This window comes from Talpa occidentalis, unplaced genomic scaffold (genome assembly GCF_014898055.3).
Source record: "Talpa occidentalis isolate TD23 unplaced genomic scaffold, MPIMG_talOcc4v2.1 talOcc4.6, whole genome shotgun sequence".
NCBI classification, from domain to species: Eukaryota; Metazoa; Chordata; class Mammalia; order Eulipotyphla; family Talpidae; genus Talpa; species Talpa occidentalis.
In genome coordinates, this window is record NW_023604972.1 from 107,345,706 (window position 1) to 107,366,456 (window position 20,751).

The window sequence follows — 20,751 nt, forward strand, 5'->3', positions numbered from 1 at the left end:
GTGCTGGTTAAAAAGAATCTTAATATTTGCTATTTGATAGGGTGGACACCATAGAAAAATCTTGATATTTGCATTTCTGTAAGGTAAAACAAAAATACAATGCATAAGCGATAATACCTTTAATAGCATTTATCTGTGAACATAGTCAGTGATAGTGCATCACATAATGCAGAATTCTCTAAAGCGTTTCAGAGATAAAGGCTACCACAATGTTTCCAGCTTCAGAGAAAAAAGAATTCTTAAATCTATCTTTTCTTTCTATTTTCTGATACTTGGCTGATCAGATTCTTAGTTAATGTAGGTACACTTAGAGAATATATATGGCTTGATTCTTTTCCTTACTAGAATTAGGTGAATGAATTTAACAGTAAACATATCAGAGGCCTATAGCTTTTTAACAAATGGACAACTGAATTCTGATCATTACAGGAACAATGACTATATCAAATCTGTAATTTTCTGATACGTTCATACAAGCTTGGTGACTAATTGCATTAAGCTTTTTTCTTTGTTTTTAAATAACAATCTGGTATATTTGGTTTTGTGAAAATAAAGCAGCTATCTCTTGTCAAAATACAGTGCAAGTCTACATGGAAGGGTGATGACACATCCTGAAAATAGGATGTGTAGGGCCATGTCTGGGCTAGGCTGGATCCCTGCTGAAAATTTAAGAGAATATAAACATGTGCTCAAAATTAAGACTTACAAACTGGGTCCTTGGATAAAGCAATCCATGGGCTTTGGGGAGGTCCCACCCTCTCTGAAACTGTCATCTTAAATGTATATGCTCAGCTCTATATTCCTGGGAAAGGCCCATAGCTGTTACCCGATTCTCAGAGGTCCAAAGGTTAGGACCCACGGGTCCATGTATCTATTTAAGTAGAGAATTGTCCACTCTAGTCCCTTTCAACACAATGTGTTATTGAGAACATGATATAGAAAAGGAAAAATAAGACTAGACTTTACTCTTCAACTCTGCGCTTCTTGGGTTAGTAATGCAGGCATTTACTTGATGCATAGCTATAATGCCATAACAACAGTCATTCTGTCTTAGGTAAAAGTGATTTGCTAAAATGAGCGTCAAATGGACAAGGAGTGGCAAAAATACTGTATTTTGTATCTTTGCTATAGCTTCCAAACCAGTTTAGGAAGAGTGGGCAGTTTTGACCAGCCGGGAAAAACGGATTGTGACCAAAGGGGAATCTCTAATATCAGAATGGGTGCAATTTTATAATTATAGGGAGTAAATTTGACATTTGCTCAGGTTATTCCTTGACAAGGTGTCAAAGTCATGTCAAAGGCTACAAATGCAGTAAAAGTGAATGTACCTTTATTTATCATACCCATCATGCGAAAATGTGGCTTTTTCAAAATGATATTGTAAAGAATAATGACTATGAAAAAATTACTTCAAATAGAAAGTTTCCTTAATTTTGACATTTATTCAACTTACAATATTAATTCTAATTCTTTGGGGGGGGAAATATAAGATAATAAAGATGTTTTTAAGTGAGTTTTAGCTTCATTATGGGGAGGAATATGATTTTTGTTTAAACAATGTTTTTAAAAAAATTTATCTAATAGTATAGGGTGTTACCTTTCAAATCATTAGAGTGGAATAAGTGCATAGTTGAATTTTCTCCTGGTGGGAGAAATATGAAGTGAAATTTCTATTAATAAGTTTAATTCCAAGATATACCAGAATACAGTTATTTTCATGGGGACTTAAGAAGTGACAATTATCTTTATACATACTTAGATGTGAGGCTAAAACTGTCATGTTTAAAAACTTTAATGTAATTATAAATGTTTTAGCTTTCAGGAAAGTTAGCCTGAGTTGGTCTAAAATGAAATCTCATTTAAAATTGAGAGAAACTGTTTAATTTTAATTATTGGGCTACATGCAGTATAATCCTTTTCATATTATAGATATGGAAACTATGAGTATTTAAAATGAACACTGCTGCCATTGTTAAAATTTAAGTGAACAGTAACAAGCTGACATTCAGTTTTTATTTTTGGTTTTCTAAACAATTGATTGACCCAAGTCATTTTCAAAAAGAGATGGATATTTTAGTCCTTTTTAAGTAGACTCAGTAATTTAATCTTAACAATGACACTACACTTAAGCTACTAGTTGCTTATGTTCTTCAACATCATCAAAGACAGCTAAAGATTTCTTCTCACCAATGCATGAGAAACTAGTCAAATGCAAGCACTAATACATGCTAATGATTTCAAAATGTTTTAACCTTTAAAAATGCCAATAACTTTCTCCATTATAGAAAGATGACTGTGGTGGCAAACATAAACACACATCGGTTCAAGTTATCCATTTGTAAATTAAAAGTGAACATGATTGCAGGACTCAAAAAATTAATTCTTCTTGTGGACCTTAATTCTTCTTGTGGAGTAAGATTAAAGGTACTTTTCTAAGTGCCATTTTTCCTCATGTGAGAGAGTGTAGATTTTTTAAAATTCTTATTACAATGGCCATTTTAAGCCACATTAAATTTATTAGCATCTCATACTGTATCACTTCAAGATCTTTGATAGTGGGGTATCCAAATAAAATCCCCAATACAATCTGGGATTACACCTAGTGATGTAAGTTATCTCTCAGCTTATAAAGTTTAGGAAGGAACCCTAACCCTTGGATAGTTTTTAGAACCATCCATATTGTTTTTATTTAATCCCAAGTATCTTGTTTTTTAATGCCATCATGCTACTCGGGCCCTTTCTTTGAAGCAACAGCTATCATCTAGAAGGCACGCGTCAACCAGTCTTTAGGTAGGAGCCAGGTCTGAGAAATATCTTTGAAACCATCCTCTTTCCATTCTTTCAGAGTGAAGTGGAATTACTGACAGTAAGACGGATAAATTGCATTAAGTAGACATTGGGTCCCGTAAGGGTCCTACTACTTTCTATAAATGGAATGGGTGGGGAGAGTTAGTTCAGCCCTCAGGTAGTAGCTACAGGTGCTAAAGCTCCAATGACCTCTTTCAATGAGCTTCCTAGTGATAGAGTCTGGCCTCCGCTGCCCTCTGGGGCGGCTGGGTCCTGTCTTCCTAGTGGTAGCCACTGAGGGCCGTGAGGCTCAGCTGATCATCACTGGGGGAGGAAGTGTCAGCATCGCTATAGATCTGAGTCAGGGCCAAGCTCAGGATTTCTTTCTTTTCTTTGTAGAACCGCAGTTCTTGTCCTGCTTTCCGAGCCTCCTCCAACTCCCTAAGGGCCATTCGTAGCTCTTGAGAGAGAATTCCTGGTGACTCCCGCTCTTTCATGATCCAGTCCAGGGCCATGTGGCTGCGCATCTTTTCATCCAAGGAATACTGGGAATAGTAGGAGATGACTTCCTGGAGTCAAGAAACAAGGGCTGATTGTCAGTCAAGGCACTTATGTGTGTCAACAAAGCACCCATACTTGCGGCATCTACCCTTCCTCTCCTCTGCTGCTGCTCCCTCCCCTTCATCTGGGTTTACTGGCACCCAAACCTCTCAGAGGCCCCAAAACTGAAACCAAATCCTCTGACATTCTTCTCAAAAGAAATGAAGGGCTTAGCTGGTACAGCAAAGCAGGTCCCTCCAGGTTGAGTCAAAACACAGCCACCAGAAATGATTCAATAATGTTCACAAAGCAGAGCTGGGGCCTGCTAGGAAATGCGTCCTCCTTTGAAATGACATTTCTATACTAATGAGAATAAACACTTTTTCACTGGCACACTGAGCTCTCTGCCCCAGCATCTTCTTTGGCAAGAGAGGGAAACAACTCTAAGGAGAGATTTGGGCAGAGTTGGAGTTGGCTATGCCCCAAGCAAAAAGCAAGCAGCTTTGAGTCAAAACAACCTCAGCGGGCCTCCCTGGTGGCTCGAAGGGTTAAGCTTAGCACTATGAAGCAATCCACAGTCTCTGCAGCATGAGTTTGATCCCCAGCTGGCCAGGGAGATACCCACGTGGCACAATAAACCTCTCCTGCCTCCCCCACTGCTCCCCTCAGCAGTGTATTTCGGTCAATCTGCCTGTTCTGTTTCCCACTCTGTCTCGGTGAATGCTCTCACCCCCCACACCTCTGGCCTGTATCCCAGTTCTTGTATGCATAAATAAATAAATCTTTAAAAACAAAAAAACAAAAGAACCTCAGCACTAGAAGCCAGGAGAGTCCACTTCCTAACTGCTCTTGTGTTAGCATGAGGGAGAGCACTATTCAAAAGACTCACAGGAACTACAGGAAGACTTTCAAAGTGTACTATATTTTCAAAGAATAGAATGTAAGCATCATTGTTATTGATGGCATTCACGCCACCTTCATTTTACCCTGTCTCCTATTTTTGCAAGAAACTGAAAATTAGTCACTACCTATCAATTCTCAGGTGAGAAAATTGCCAATACATTATAGAGTCATACATATGTTTGATGGATACATTTTAAGAAGATCATACAGAGTGGATGTATTGCTTACTTTTATTTTCGAGAACATATGGTATTTATTTATGACCTTAGCAAATTAAAAACAATCATGGAAAAGTGTTTATAACCAACCCGGCATATTTCAAAGTCCTTTTATAAAATCAAAGGAAAAGAAAAAAATTAGCCAAAGCCATTGTCAGATACTCATTCCTTTTCCATCTTTGACATTCTGAAAGTCAGGCTTTCTAAGCAAAGGAAAACTGAAATCTCCTGGGGCTTCGTTGCTTGGAAGCTCTTACATATACCCTCATGTCACTGACTGCAGAAACCTTATTTCTCATGTAAATACCTGTTTGCAAATTCCCAAAATGAACTACCATCATTCAAAGTCTCACTGTGAGTAAATTTAGGATAAATCTCTGAGGATAGTAGGTGAAAACTGCAAAATATACAAGAGAGGGGTTGAATGGTCATTAAAAAGGAAAGAACAAAGACATGGTGAGAAAAATAAAGTAGAAACCTAAAACCAAAACTCTGGGGTGTTTGAATGCCAGCTTGTCCACTTTTATAGTCACTTCTGCTATCCATTGGGGATTTTGGTGAAAGTGAGAAAAACTATCCCACTACAGCCAACACCACCTCTCTTCAAGTGACAAGGTTGAGAAGCAGTATAGTCTCAGGTTTTTGCATTGGAGAGTGGAAGAGGGAGCAAACTCCAAGCAGGCTTGGCAGGTAAATAGAGTTGATTCAGCATTTGACTTAGAAACTATTGGGTTGTCAGAAAAGTCATGACACATTTTTGCTTGAAAAACAGAAAAGATATATCATGATTTATCCGACAATCCAATCCATCTGTCCTGGTGAAGGCTCCCTTGTGGCACCCAGCACAGTATCCAACTCAATCCTATGCCCAGCCAACAATCTTTTTGGTGTACTTATCTGTTCAGCTCTGGACTCAAATGGATTGCTACATATATATATATATTTTTTTTTTTCTCATCTTTCACTCAAGAAATAAGTTACCAAATTTAAACAGCAAAGAATTAACATAAAGGAATCTAGAAAGACCATCTTGATGGAAAATTTACCTGTCGGGAACACTTGGTTTCACGAAGGGCTTTTAGACTTCCATTCCAGTGCAATAGTTGGAAAATGGTCATCAGTTCCTGCAAAACCCAAGCACCTGTCATTAGTCTCATAGCAGAAATGTGTGAGGAAGTATGTCTGTGAGAGCTGAGCAGGGCATAACTCTGATCCATCAATCTCAGGGAAGAGAATATGCAATGTTGTCACACTGAAATTTCAAAAGCCAGTGTCCTTTGGCTTCTGGAGTATTCTTCCTTCCCTGCTATGTCCATATTTGCACAATAAGATGACTAAATATCTGACAAGAAACTTTCAACATTAAAAAAACACACACTCTAACAATTCTACAGCCAAGAAGTTATCTGTGTATTCCAGCATCCTTGAGAATAATATAATGTCTAAGCAAGGTTATTCATCATGCTGCTTTTTTTTTTAAGATTTATTTTTATTTATTTATGCATACAAAACTGGGGTATAGGCCAGAGGTGCGGAGTTTGAGAGGATTCACCAGAGACAAAGTGGGGAGCAGAACAGACAAATACACTGAAAAAGACTGCTGAGGGGAGCAACAGGCAAGACAGGAGAGGTCTGCAGCACCATGTGGGTTAACTCCCTGGCCAGGGATCCAACTCACTGCTGCAGTGGCTGGTGATAGCTGGATAACACTGAGACTTAACCCCTGTGCCACCAGGGAGGCCTATCATGTTGCTTTTTGTAATTGTCTGAGACAGGAAATATTTTCAGGGTTCATTGGCAAAGGAATGATTAATAAATACACTGTGGTAGTGAGGGCAGCAAAATATGTCACCCCAAAGTATAAGTTCAGGATATGCCTCTTCAAGTTAGGCCACTTTGGTATATCGATTATTTTGAGCTATAAATACATTAAGACAGCAAATGCAAGGAGAGGCTTTCACTGAACTCCCCTTATCTGCCTAAAGACAGAGTCTCCAAAAGGAATTTAATCAACATGGGAAGATTGACTTATCATGGGGAGTAAACTAGAAATCCATGTTACACCCAGACTAACTTTGTGGCAAACTATAGGACCTCTATCTATTATTCCGAGACCCATTCATCTTTCTTCTTTTTTTTTTTCAGATTTATTTTATTTATTTATTTGTGCATACAAGAACTGGGGTACAGGCCAGAGGTGCCGGCAGGAGAGAGGATTCACCAGAGACAGAGTGGGGAGCAGAACAGGCAGATCTACTGAAATACACTGCTGAGGGGAGCAGTGGGCGAGACAGGAGAGGTCTGCTGTGCCATGTGGGCAGTTCCCTGGTGGGAGGATCGAATTCATGCTGTAGTGGCTGGCAATAGCTGGCAATAGCTTGAGAGGGCTGAGACTTTGACCTCTGTGCCACCAGGGAGGCCCGCATTCATCTTTCTTAAAAGTAATTTACTCTCCCCTACAAGACCTCCACCCCCCCCCCTTTTCCCTATTAATTGGTATTTAATCCTAATCCTAAACCACCTTGGGGAGTTACTGTTTTGCCCTGGGTATCTCTCAACTGTACATGAAGTACATACACATCATCCTCACTCTTTCCAGTTTGTCTGAATTTCTATCCTATCACCAAGCAGTTTTTTCTTCTGCACTAACACAACTTCCTCTTGCTCTGTGTTGCTTTCAGGTATTTTGTTCCTAAAAATCCCAAGGGAAGATGACCTCCTTCTGACCTTCTTGTATTATGTCCTGATCTAGTTCTTGCCTTCCTCTGTCAATGCTCATCTAACCACCATTACGTAAAGTATACTGAAATATTTCTATATATTTCCTGTCCCATTCCTTTATTTCCCTTCATAAGACCAAATCCACTACCTTCAGATCTTCCCACAGCTGCCTGAGCCCTGGGATCAGTCTGAGGAAATCCTAGTGTGCCTCTCACCAGTTCCAGGAAAAATCTTTGCCTCATTGCAGACTGACAAGGAGAGGCCTGCAGTCACACCCGGGACAGAGCTTGGTTTAATGCTCCACTGTCTTGAAATTCTTAAGTGAGTTTTTTTTTTTTTTTTTTTTTTTTAAAGATTTATTTTTATTTTTATTTTTTATTTATTTATACAAGCACTGGGTACAGTCAGAAGCGCGGGAGGGTGAGAGAATTCACCAGAGCCAGAGCGGGGAGCAGAGCAGGCAGAAGGACCGAAGTACACTGCTGAGGGGAGCAGCGGGCGGCAGGAGAGGTCTGCGCGCCATGTGGGACCCTCCTCCCGTGGCCGGGGAGCAGCCGGGGATCGAACTGGCGCTGCAGAGGCTGCTGGCAGCTTCGCAACCCAGCGCTCAACCGCCGCGCCACCAGGGAGGCCCTCTTAAGTGAGTTTTGAACAAAAGCCCTTGTAGGGTAAATGGTTTTCAGGCTTTTCTGCCCTCCCACCCTTAGGATTGCCCTGCTTGATGGGGCACCTGCAGTTTATACATGGTTGCTTACTGTCTTATTTACTTCTGTGGGCCATGGGAGGAGTATTGAGATAGTCACCAAGAGGAGCAGAAGCAGGAGAGAGGCAGGAGAGAGAGAACGGGAGGAAGAGGCCAGAGAAGCCCAGAGTGAAGACTTGCCCGGGGCTGGAGTCCTGGCGGCCGTGTACCTGGTTGCTGCTCTATAATGTAACAGCTCAATAAAAGCCTGAGAAACCCTCTGAGGGCTCCAGGAGTCCTCCTTTACTGGTCTGCTGGATCAGAAAATCTGCACTGTGCCCTTCCTGCTCCTACAGCCCTGCATTTTCATTTTTCAATGGGTCCTGCAAATTATATGTAGGAAAAACTTCATTGTTCCCTGATTAGCAAAGAGCATTTAAAATTGAAGAGAAAAATCAGGTCTGTGTTTACTTTCTCTTCAGGGAAAACTGCAGTTGCAGCTTTCACTGTACAGCTTCCCTGGATCTCTATCATTCATTCCATTTAGACCAACAACATGCTCTGTCCTCCTGCTTCCTGGTGTGGCTTCTTATTAGAAACAATGTTTGGATTTTCAGCTACTTTGTGGGGGGAAAATGCACACTGCCTTCTCTCTGGAACTATGTCTGGAGACTGGCTTGGTTCTGTGATTCATCAGAAATAAGAAAAACAAACACTGTAAATGGAGAACTTGAAAAACAGGTGGGCACCATCTCCCCACCCAAGAGAATGGATTTCAGGGGAAATTTGTTTATGGGATGAGGTTTTAAAAGACAACCTGGAGAATTTAGCAAAGATGTAAATAAACAACTTTTCCTGGGATTGCATTAGGCTTCAGAATAAATATATTAACCAGCTCCAGTCAAAGTCTGCCTTCAATCTGACCTTGACAAGACCCAGTGGCTGTCGCCATCCCTTCCCCCCAAACATCAGGCAGCTTTCTCTATGGCAGGGCTACCTCAAAACAGGCTTCCCAGCTTCCCTCCCACAAAGTGAAGGTAAGCAGAGGCCAATCACGCTGCCTCCTTGGCAGCCCCCTGGAAAGTCAGAGGGTAGCCAGGAGACACCAGCCTTTGTTTTTAATGGCATAGTCATCTATAGCTACATACAAACACACATCTATTACCCACCAGGGGCACTGACTTGCTGTGTTGGCTGCACACAGCCCAGGTCTGTGGTCAGTTCCCATTCTGTGCAGGCACAAGCTGATGCATTTAACCAGGCCCATCAAGGAATGTGCCGGGACCCAGCAGGTGACCTAGAGCTGGCAGAAGGGAAAAGGAAGTGCTTCATGGCCCCCCTCCTGGGTTGCAGCATCCCTACTGGGAGCTGGAGTTTGGATTCTCCCCCAACCCTCACATCTTCTTCCTTTGTCCCCAGCCTGCACCCAGCCCCCTTTATGAAAACGTATGAAGTATTTCCACAGTATGATTCAAATTATTATTTCATGTATTTAAATGCCTTACTACATAGACCACACAGAAAACATGTAACCCATAGCAAGGCAATTAAAGTATTACTAAAAGGTGGTTGAGTGGAGCCTTTCATAGTACTTGGAAGGAATTTTAAGAATTTTTTTTTTTTCAATCTTGCTTTCCCCATCTTTGGCAGACTAACCCAATCACATTCAAATATCACTGAAAATAGCTACTAAATCACATACAAGCTACTTTGTACTGGGGCACGCCACATTCATTGTATAATTTTAAAAAGTACAATTTTTTTCCCTGGGGTTTAAAAGTGGAGGAATAAATAAGATTTTTTCCCTGGGGGAAATCACTATACTAGAGGAGTTATAAATGTTCTATTATGTAAATCCCACAAAAATCCTAAACAATGGTCATTATGACTCTTATTTGGAAGATGGGGAAACAGTCTCAGAATGTTGAAGTTCACAAGTGCCAAGAGCAGACTTCCAACGTGGGTCTATTTGATTTTTTAAAGTTGGTGTTCTCTGTGCTATACTCCTCCCTTTTATTTATTTATTTTCTCTGTTTGACTTTAGATTGTTATGGGGGCCAGGAGATGAAGGACTTTCATAGTTCCACCCTTTTATTATACACTAGGGGCCTTGAAAGTTTCAGTGCTGGAGGGTACCCTTCAGCTCATCTGAAGCCTTTGGGTTACATAAAGTTGTCAAGGGAATTCATCAGTAGCCTTTGGCATTTCAAGTAAAGCAGTCCTCCTTCAGAAATATATACAACAGTAGTTAACCGACATTGAGCATTAACCATATGGTAGGAAATGTTCTGGACTCTTTCTCTATTGTGCCATTTAATCCTCACCATGAAACTCTGAGATGGCACACAACCATTATTCTCCCTGTTTTACATACAAAGAAACAGATTAAGAGGTGAGGAATAGACCTAGGCTAAAACCCCAGAGGGTATGCTTTTAGATTATCTGGTCTCTTCCAAAGCCACACCTCAAACTAAGATCAATGAGGCCAGGGCCACTTAGGAAAACCCTAGATGGCAGAGATCTTCCCCAACAGAAGATTGCTTCAATCAACTGATATACAAAAAATGCTGATTTATTAAAATGGGCAGGAGAGACAGATTATGCCATTGTAAGAAAAGAATTTGAAATGCACCAAGAAGGTATTTGAAAGTTTGTGGCTTCAGGGCTCAGCTGCATCACTATTGAAAATTACACTGTGATGAACAATTTTGTCCTTAAAACTTTGTACCTCTGATTGCTTCTGGGAATGGAAACTAAAAAATATTAATATGGGAGTAAAATCTATTTTTTATAACATTGCATAGTGATTCCTATTTGCATTGCATGTATATGGACGTTCAATTCCATTTAAGTTTAGTTCTTTAAAGTGGCACACATTTCATGCCCACACACTATTGAATTTTCATTTCCCAGGTCAATCTAGAATAATCGGCACATGAGCTGTCAGCCTGCCTGAACACTGTTCTACTGTTTGCTGAGCTACATGTCACACTTCCTTCGATGATGACATGGGGATAATAAATACCAACATGCTTTTTGTGAGGGTTAAACTTGTTAACTGCTTAATCCAATGCCAGACAAAGTAAGCATCCAACAAGTGCCAACTCTGTTATTTGTACTGTTATTAATTAATTCTTTAACTTGCAAATAATAGGTAATTTAGTTCCTAAACTCAATTATTGCTTGTCAGCACCAAATGAAAATTGGTTACAAGTTGCTAAAATTTTTTATATAGTTAGTGACAGGAGGTGGCAGATCTTGTTTAATAAAATTGCCAGAACTGATGGGGGCATTGTTTAAAATATTTAGCAGCAAACTTCATTTGTGATTTCTGAAAATTGAGACTCAAATGGTTATAGTCAACACTTCAAACTATTTGATTTGCTTTCAGTAAACTCTGTACTGAAAAGCTCATGAAATGTTACAGGGTCCTAAGATGGTGATGCCCCTCACCAGTCTAAGATTCCTAATTTTTTTTTAAAGTCTTTTAAAAAAAATTGTTTTATTTGTTTATTTGTTTTTATTATTTTAATTGCCTGAACTGGGGTGCAGGCCAGAACTGGGTGATGAGACGATTCACCAGCCAGTATCTCATTTCCTTAACAAAAGGCAAAGAATGTACCTTGTTTGTGTTAAACTGCTGTAGAGAAGTTGAAATAGAGCAGGCTGCTGCAGTCCAACAGGGTTAATTAGAATGACCAAAACAAACCAATAAAAGTAGGTAGGTTATCTGGTAAAAAATGTGAGTGATCGGGCCTCCCCGGTGGCGCAGCAGTTGAGTGCTGGGTTGCGAAACTGCCCGCGGCCTCTGCGGCGCAGGTTCGATCCCCGGCTGCTCCCTGACCACCAGAGGAGGGTCCCACATGGCGTGCAGACCTCTCCTGCCACCCGCTGCTCCCCTCAGCAGTGTACTTCGGTCCTTCTGCCTGCTCTGCTCCCCGCTCTGGCTCTGGTGAATTCTCTCACCCTCCCGTGCTTCTGACTGTACCCAGTGCTTTATAAATAAATAAATAAATCTTTAAAAAAAAAAAAAAAAAAAAAAATGTGAGTGATCAGTGTGGCTTCTCTCAGGCTTCTGGGCTGTGTGAGCCAATGACCCCGTGGCAGGAAGTCTGATACCTGGAATTCCAGCATAGTCTTCCCCATATTGGACTCCAACATGTAGTGATAGGCTCCGATGCTTGTGCTGGGGTCGTCTGCATCATCTAAAGTGCCCTGGGAAGGAGAGCAGAGAAGGAAAGTGTTTCAAATGTTTCCTCCTCTTCTTTGGGAGATCACACATTAATCCTGTGGCCCCACAGCCAGCCTCCTATTACGGCCCTAAGTTTTCCAGTGCACATTCTATAGTCAAATCCCCAGTCGATGTAGGATAAAATCCTTTTAATCTCAAGAAGATGCAGAGGAAAGAGGAATTTGTAATCAACTGGAATCTAGCTTTTGATTAAAATGGGAACTGATTGATTATTCGCTGAAAGGATAATTTTTCCAAAGCTGAAACTCCAGTATCTTTGTACAGGGTTTTTATTGGTGGCATTGATGCTTAAGTGGTTGTTCAGTGAGAACATTTTCACCCACAACTGAAATTTTGAAACACCGATGTTGCTGCATTGGATTCTGATGGTAACCAGGCAAGATGCTATAACTGACAGGAAAAGTAATAGGCACCATTTATGTTACACTGCCATGATTCTTAATGGAAGCTTTTCATAATACGCTGGTGTTGGCCTGGAGACAGGGATCTTGGCTTGTATATATTTTTCATTTCTGGACCTTTCAATCTTTAGGAAACAAGGTGGCTGGGTGTGAGTAGAAATGAAATGCCCCTTCAATTTGGTTAGGGGCGAGTGGTGGTGTAAGTGCTAACACAAGCTTTGGAATGGGCTTGGGGCCTGCCCTTCAAAATCCCACGGTCCTGGATTCCTGGGAAGGTGGGCAGTGGCTTTGTGAGACTGAACTAACAACTGCCAGCATCAGATAGCAGCAAATTTATAACTTTTGAATGCAATAACATTAACACACTGTTGCTGAAATATTTATGTTGGCTTTTAAAATATCCCACAGGAAATCCATCCAGAAGCCTGCAAACCATATATATTCTCTTTCCTTAGAAATTTCTATGAAAAAATGATAAATTACATTTACACTGAAGGCCCCTCCCTGCTGTTGAGTAAATTCCACACATATAAATCAGGCATCATTTTCTTAACTTCTCTTCCTCAAAGGCCCTTCAAACATGCATGCTCAAAAATAAAGGCTTCCTTTCATCCTCAGAGCAGATAGAGAACAGAGCTCCCTGCTGCTGCCCTGCCAGTCCACCATTTTCTATCCTCGCCCCTTCCCTCATTTCTGTATGACAAGAGGCTTTATGAGAGGAAAAGGAGCGAAAGGGCCACTGCTATTGTGATGTTGTCTCCTTCATGATCTGGAGCTTTGCCGGAATGACAAAGCCTTTTCAATCAGTTTAAAAGAATCAGAGAAGGAAAATCTCAGAGGGGGATTCTCTGTGCTAAAGGGGAGGCCAGGAGATGGCTAATCCTTTTGGTGATGCCAAATTATTGCCCTCGGAGGACCTGCAGGGAGATACCTGTCACAGGTGGGGACACAAGGATTCCTCCATGGTTTAGAGTTTGGAGGTAACAATGGTCAGGAATGCCAAATAATTCAGGGGGTGAATCATCCACTCTGGATTGCTGAGTGAAGGCCCCAGCTAACTTTCCAAGACATACATTTTTGATCTTCACATTTGGCATTTAATTAAGTCCATTACAGAAATTTCCAAAGGTCTCTGAAAGAAATGATTGATATTAATTAAGCATGATAATTCTAAAAGCTAACAAATAATGGGCATGTGGCTTTTCCCATATCTCAGCGGTGAGAATTTCCTTGAAAATACAGATTGCAGGACCCCAAGATGACTCAGAATAGAAGCTTTTAACAAGCACTTCAGATTATTTTATGACTAGTCAAGCTGCCAGTGATAAACTAAACTAGTTTATCATTCGACTAAAGTAATATCACTCGTTCTTAAGGCCTGAAAGAATCAAAACTTCTGAAACATCAAACATGCAAATAAACAAATCAAGGTGGAACAAATTATCTATCTTGATCCAATGCTTGATTAGTTGTGATCCAGGGAGGCTAACAAATATTCCTTAGTTGTGGAATAGGGAACCAGTTCTGATTTCATGATTTCCAAAGTAAGTACTCTTTTTGCGGGAAATTAACAACTTAATGGGTAATAATTAAAGCTGCACACCTCTTAAAGAATTTGCTCACTTCAGCATCTCCCAAGATTCAAACACCTCAGTACTTTCAGAACAGCCAGCTCTCCCCTCCCTGGTGGGCACTTACGCTGGTGGAGGCAACCGCTTCCTGTACACTCTCCATAATGAATTCCTTGGTGATCCTGCGGGAGGGCAGCTCATTGAAGAGGGAGTTGATTAGGGCCACTTTAGCTGCATCGCGTCTGGCCTCAGCTCTACTTAAGCAGCACTTGAGAAGGGAAGGAGAAAGGAGTCATTAAAAGATTCGGCCTCTCACCACTTCATCCCTGATTCAATGGGTCTCTAGACGTTCTATTCACACATTTGTTGTCTGCACCTTTTCTTTCATACCCATTGCTAATCCCCTGAAGATCATGAAGATTTTCTTTCAGCCCTAGAGCCCATGCAAAGATCTTGGTTTTCAAATGCTTTTTGTCTCATCTCACGGTCCCTGAATGTCTACTACGCACCAGAGGTTTTGCATATTTGGTTAATACGTAATAATAAAGTAATGCCCATTGTTGTGTGCTAGGTGACTGTTCTCATTATCAGAGCCTTCCTCAAATCCTTATTTCAGAGGAAAAAAATGTAAGTTGAGAAGGAGAATGGAGAGTCTTTTAATATAGTAATTAAGTATACAGTTTCTTTTTTTTTTTTAAAGATTTATTTATTTATTTATTTATTTATACAAGCACTGGGTACAGTCAGAAGCGCGGGGAGGGTGAGAGAATTCACCAGAGCCAGAGTGGGGAGCAGAGCAGGCAGAAGGACCGAAGTACACTGCTGAGGGGAGCAGCGGGCGGCAGGAGAGGTCTGCGTGCCATGTGGGACCCTCCTCTGGTGGCCGGGGAGCAGCCGGGGATCGAACCGGCACTTCAAAGGCTGTGGGCAGCTTCCCAACCCAGCGCTCAACTGCTGCGCCACCGGGGAGGCCCTAAGTGTACAGTTTCTGAAGTCACTGCTTGGATTCAAATTTCAGCTCTGGCAAGTAGGGTAGAGCCTGGGGTGCAGATAAAAGGCTGAAATCCAATGAGAAATGCGCTGTTCCTGCACCCGACCCTACTGGAAGACATCAGAGCATGATGGCCTCTCCTGCATATGTCCAGTGAAACACCTTGGGTCCTAGACTCTGCTGCGGTACTTCCAGTTGGAAACAAGGCCCAGGCAGATAAGCCCTGGTCTGGGTCCTGGTTAACAAGGTAGCCAGATACTCCTGGCTCTGCCCCTCAGTGACATGAGACCTGGGTTTCCTGAATTTTGGGGACTGTTTCCCTCACTGGACGAGTGGGCAAATCTCCAGAGCGCCTCCAACCTAAAATGCACGGTTCTCAGATTGAGCATTACTTGCCTACTGACGTGAAAGAAAGGGAAGTACCTAACATCCTGCTTTGCAGCCTCTAGGGCTCAGTGCCACCCACAAGAACAAAACAAACCCTTCCACTGTGCTTTTGAACGCATGCCTGCTCCACTTCATCTGTTCCACATTGACATCGCTGCATCCTCCCAGGAAGACTCCAAACTCATGGTCTTGTGGCCTCCAGGGGCCAGCCTCTCCTCTCCAGCTTCACAATTCCAGCATCAGTCCCCTGGGGTCAGGCTCTGGACCCTGTGATCTTACCCCTCCCTCTTTCAGCAGTTGTAACTACTAGCATGACAATCCTGTTAGGGGAAGGGGGATATTCCCCACCCTTTTGGGTTCTTCTGGGATTGGAGGAGTATCAACACAGCCTCAGATGAGTTTGCACGAAAACTCAATAGCATATTTATAGAGAACTTAACTATAAATTCTAAAGTAAACTGGGGCAAACCAGGCCTATACATCATGTGCAAGGGACTGAGGCTGTCAAGCAGAGAGGCGGGGAAGGCGTCACATGATAAGGAGGGGATGACCTCCTCTTTTACTCAGAGAGTTAAGATTTTCACAGAGAGGACATGTTCACTGATAAACCTAAACCTGGGTGATAATCCCCTGTGAGGTCATAAAAAAGGGGGATCAGTGACTGATTTTTTGATTAGAGAAAAAGCCAAAGTTTATGGAAGGTGGCTGGGACCTGAGGGTGGGGTTAAGCAGCCAGGTTGATATAAAAGGCAGACATGTGGGCTTTGGGGGGTCCCCCATTTTGGCTCTCCGCCAGCTCACAGCGTCTGGCCAGCTCTGAGAGTGACTTTGGGTTTCCAGGTCGGCGGATCGGGTAGGACGCATTAAAGACTTTATTTCCCTATTTTCTCCCTGAGTTGTACATTTTCCTTATTTCCTTTTCCCTTGTAAATAAACCTTTTATTAACCTTTTGTGTGTGCCTGTAGTGGAGTATTCATAAGTCCCTTTTAAGCGCGCGGGTGAGGACCCACAGCCAGGAACCCATTCAATATGGGGGCTGCTCTATAACACCACCATTAGGATTGCCCTGTCTGAGGGGGCACCTGCAGTTGTTACATTGTTATAAGCTGTCTTGTTTGCTTCAGTGGGCCATGAGAGGAGTATTGAGATAGTCACAAAAAGAAGCAGAAGCAGGAGAGGCAGGAGAGAGAAGGGGAGAAAGCCAGAAAAGAGAAAGAAGCCCAGAGTGAAGACTTGTCTGGGTCTTGGAGGCCTCTCTGCCTCCTGGCCCCCCAGCACTCCTGCCTGCGGTGTACCTGGTTGCTGCACTACATGTAAAAGCTCAATAAAAGCCTGAGAAAACCTGGAAGGGATCATGCTCAGCAAAATAAGCCAGGAAGAAAAAGAAAAATACCGGATTGTCTCACTCATAACAGGAATCTAGAAAACCTAAATAAGGGACCAGGAAAAAGAATAACTATAATAAAGAAAAAAATCAAAATCAACAAACAACTATGAACCAGAGACACACTTGGGGGGGGGGGTGCGGGGAAAGGAGGAAATGGGGTCCAAAATCAGGGGGTTGCAATTGTATGGGGAATATAAAAAAAAATTAAAAAACAATAAAAAATAAACTACTCTCTTGAAGTACTAGGAAAAAAAAAAAGTAATGCTATCATGGGCCTCCCTGGTGGTACAACCATTGCAGCATGAGTTCAATCCCTGGCCAAGATGCTAACCCACATGGCACAGCAGGTCTCGCCTGCTGCTCTCCTCAGCAGTGTATTTCAGTCAATCTGCCTGTTCTGCTCCCCACTCTGTCTCTGGTGAAGCCTCTCACTGACCGCCTCCACACAGTTGGCCTGTATTCCATTTCTTGTATGCATAAATAAATAAAAATAAATCTTTAGAAAAGCTTATCTAACCCTTTTGGGGAGATGATCCCACAATCCTGGACTTAACTGCAAAATACTTCTTCCTTGCCCTTCTCCCAAATTCCAGGCCTGGAAGGGCCCTTTTCCCACTTCTTAAGTGGGAGCAGGAGAATAGGCTCCAGAGAGCCTATTCCAAAGATTAGCACTTGAATGTGCTTGAACATGGTCATGGTAGCATGTGAACGAACCAAGGAGGGTGAAAAACATGTCAAGAGCCTAACAAAGCGGAACAATTCAAGGCAGTAATTTTAACTTTCAGTGTAGGGAGACTGCCAGTATCTTCTTTAAGAGAAGAATAGAGCTAAAGTTCAACATGTATGTGAAAAGTAGTTTAGACTTCTCCTTGACTGAAAAGCAAGAAGGCCTTAGTGAAGCTTTAGGCAACAAAGTCGTAAAAGATTTAGACCTCTCCCAAAGTTTAGGCCACTTGTATTAAACCAGGGACTAGGGAGTGAGGTTCTACACAAATAGGTTGACTTTAATTTTTATTTTATTTTTTTTAAAGAGTAATTTTTTTTTTTAGAGGCATGTTTTTTATTTATTTGTTTGTTTGTTTGTTTGTTTTGTTTATACAAGCACTGGGTACAGTCAGAAGCGCGGGAGGGTGAGAAAATTCACCAGAGCCAGAGCGGGGAGCAGAACAGGCAGAAGAACCGAAGTACACTGCTGAAGGGAGCAGCGGGTGGCAGGAGAGGTCTGCGCGCCATGTGGGACCCTCCTCTGGTGGCCGGGGAGCAGCCGGGGATGGAACCAGCGCCGCAGAGGCCGCGGGCAGCCTCACAACCCAGCGCTCAACCGCTGTGCCACCAGGGAGGCCCTAGGTTGACTTTATACTATGGATTTGACTGGGAATTCATGGGATGTCAAGTTCTGAATCAGCAACCTTACACTGAGACTCAGGTACCTCCTCTTCCAGGAGGTTCTCCCTGATCACTTCCAAGGCTAGACAGGGAGACCATTGTCCATGAAAGGCACTACCATATTGCCATGTAGTTGTCTGCTCGTCCTCTGCACCCTCCTCCTGCTCCCAGACTGAGCTCCCTAAGAGTAGAAAGGTGACTTAGTAACCTTTATATCTTGGTACCTGCAACAAAATTTGTTGAATGAATAATTGAATGCAGCCTAGGAAACGTAAACACAAATCTCTGCACCACCTAACAAAATGCTCAAGAATCCCTCTTAAAGAGAATTAAAGATATATACTTCTCGTTACTAGTGAAAATCTCATTTCAATATACCCAGTATAGTATGCATAACCCAGCAATATAAAAACGTTAATATGTGAATTTCAGAGGTACATTAGCCAGTAGGTTCAGGTGCTCTGAAAGTACTATTTTTGTGTGAATATAGACTGTGTTTATTGTTCTTGAAAAATCAGTTTTCCATTAAAAAGCAAAGTTTTGCAAATATTATCTGACATCTGTAGGAACAGTTCATTTGAGTAGAAATTTGGCTTTACAAAATCTATAATAGAGACACTGGAGTTTTAGAATTGAGAGAATTAGATTCAGATCAGCACTCTGAAGCAACTATGTAAATTTCTAGCTAAATAATAGCAATTTAAACCATCTTTCATAGAGACCTAGTAAACACTGCTTAGATAAAAGAAGCTATCTATTTTAAATAAGACCAGCTAAGTACTAGATCAAAGGCACCACATATATTTACAACAACCAAATGGCACTGCTTCTGAGATCAAAGTACTGCCCGGCTGAGAGAACAGAGCGCCTTTACCCAGAAAGCATGAAAAAGGACTACAGAGACTAAACCAATATCAAGATTTTAGAGGAGACACATGTCTTTACTTATTTTATTGTTTCAATGCACAGAATCTTTGGTTAAAATGGAGGAGAAAGTGTACCAATTAATAAGTACATAAAATAAAATAAATTCTGAGCCATCAAAGGACTTTTCTTGTTATTATTCTTTGCATTTCTGAAAGACAAGTACTTCAAAATGTCTATAATGTTAACCAGCCGCTTTCTTCTAAATTTTTGCAGCTACAAATACAAGCCAGTAAGGGCTGCATATTTTCCTGTAGGGATCTTTTAACGGGACCTCACCAACCCTAAGGACCTGTGCTTAGGCAAGAAACTTAGCCAAGAGCAATCTACTTGGCAAATCTAAATCAGAAGATGGATTCTGCTATAAGAAAAGATAATGTTTGAATTACCATGGAATGATGGGAAATGCTGTAAGAAAATAAAATATGGTAAGTGACAGAATGTTTTATTGATGTGTCCAAACCAATGTGTCCAAGCCGGTCATCAACGGCTTCAGGAGTGAGTGAGGTATGATATGATTTCAAAGCAACTTCCTGCTAGAATTAGACTTCCCAGGCTTTATGGTTTATTCTTGCTGTTTTTCAGCCAGACCCCAACCATAAATACAGATTTGTAAACCGTGCCTTATCCCCTAGCCATTCTTACTTGTTAATATAGAGAGACAGCTTCTGTCCTTTGCACTTTGTGAATGTGCAGAACTGAAATATTTAATAGTCAAGTTTCTACTAAAGTTAGCTGTGGATTTCTTAGGCATGTGGAGCGACATGCTTTCCAAGTGGCTAGCTGACCCCACTCACATATTTATCTTGATGTTCCAATGCCTCTCATTTTCTGATACATTATCAATCACTATAATAATTTCATTTTTTTTAAGATTTATTTTATTTATTTATACAAGCACTGGGTACAGTCAGAAGCGCGGGAGGGTGAGAGAATTCACCAGAGCCAGAACGGGGAACAGAACAGGCAGACCGACGAAGTACACTGCTGAGGGGAGCAGCGGGCGGCAGGAGAGGTCTGCGCACCATGTGGGACCCTCGCCCAGCAGCCAGGGATTGAACCAGCGCTGCAGAGGCTGCAGGCAGCTTCGTAGCCCAGCGCTCAACCACTGCGCGACCCGGGAGGCCCCACTATAATCATTTCAAAGCCCCCAACTCTAATCTAACATTAAACCAAAAGCAAAAAGTATGAGCATCAGGGGCAGTGGCAGGCAGATTTGAAGATGGCTGGAGCCTCTAACACTGGCAGAATTGGTCTGTGTAACCAATAGAATGTGGCATGTCCCTTGGATATTAGGTTGTAAAAAAACATGGTGGCTTCCGCTTTGGTCACATTTACTCTTTCTCTTTCGTGGATCCCTCCTAGGAATAGCCAGCTGCCAAGTTGAGAGAAGTTCTACAGGGGCATGTGTTGAACCACAAATGGCTTCTGCCAACAGCATTTGAATGAGATTGAAAACTGATCCTTCAGACCCCATCACAACTTCAGATGATTGTAGCTCCAGGTGACAACCTGACTACATCCTCCAGGTGACCTTGAGCCAAACCCACCCAACTAAGCAGCTTCTAGATTCTTGAGCCTCAGAAACTGTGATCTGATT

The 20,751-nt window shown here is 41.9% G+C and overlaps 1 protein-coding gene across 2 annotated transcripts in view; it reads right to left on the reverse strand.

Annotated features, from left to right (window-relative positions):
* Positions 1 to 292: 292 nt before the first annotated feature.
* LIX1 (limb and CNS expressed 1) overlaps positions 293 to 20,751 on the reverse strand; it is a 52,919-nt gene continuing 32,460 nt past the window's right edge. For both annotated transcript variants that reach the window (XM_037530295.2, XM_037530296.2), the window contains 4 exons: positions 14,203 to 14,343; positions 11,971 to 12,066; positions 5,495 to 5,572; positions 293 to 3,356 (listed from right to left, as the gene is read on the reverse strand). In XM_037530295.2, the coding sequence (XP_037386192.1) occupies positions 3,069 to 3,356; positions 5,495 to 5,572; positions 11,971 to 12,066; positions 14,203 to 14,343 (603 nt within the window). In that variant the 3' untranslated portion in view covers positions 293 to 3,068. The remainder of the gene's footprint in view (positions 3,357 to 5,494; positions 5,573 to 11,970; positions 12,067 to 14,202; positions 14,344 to 20,751) is intronic.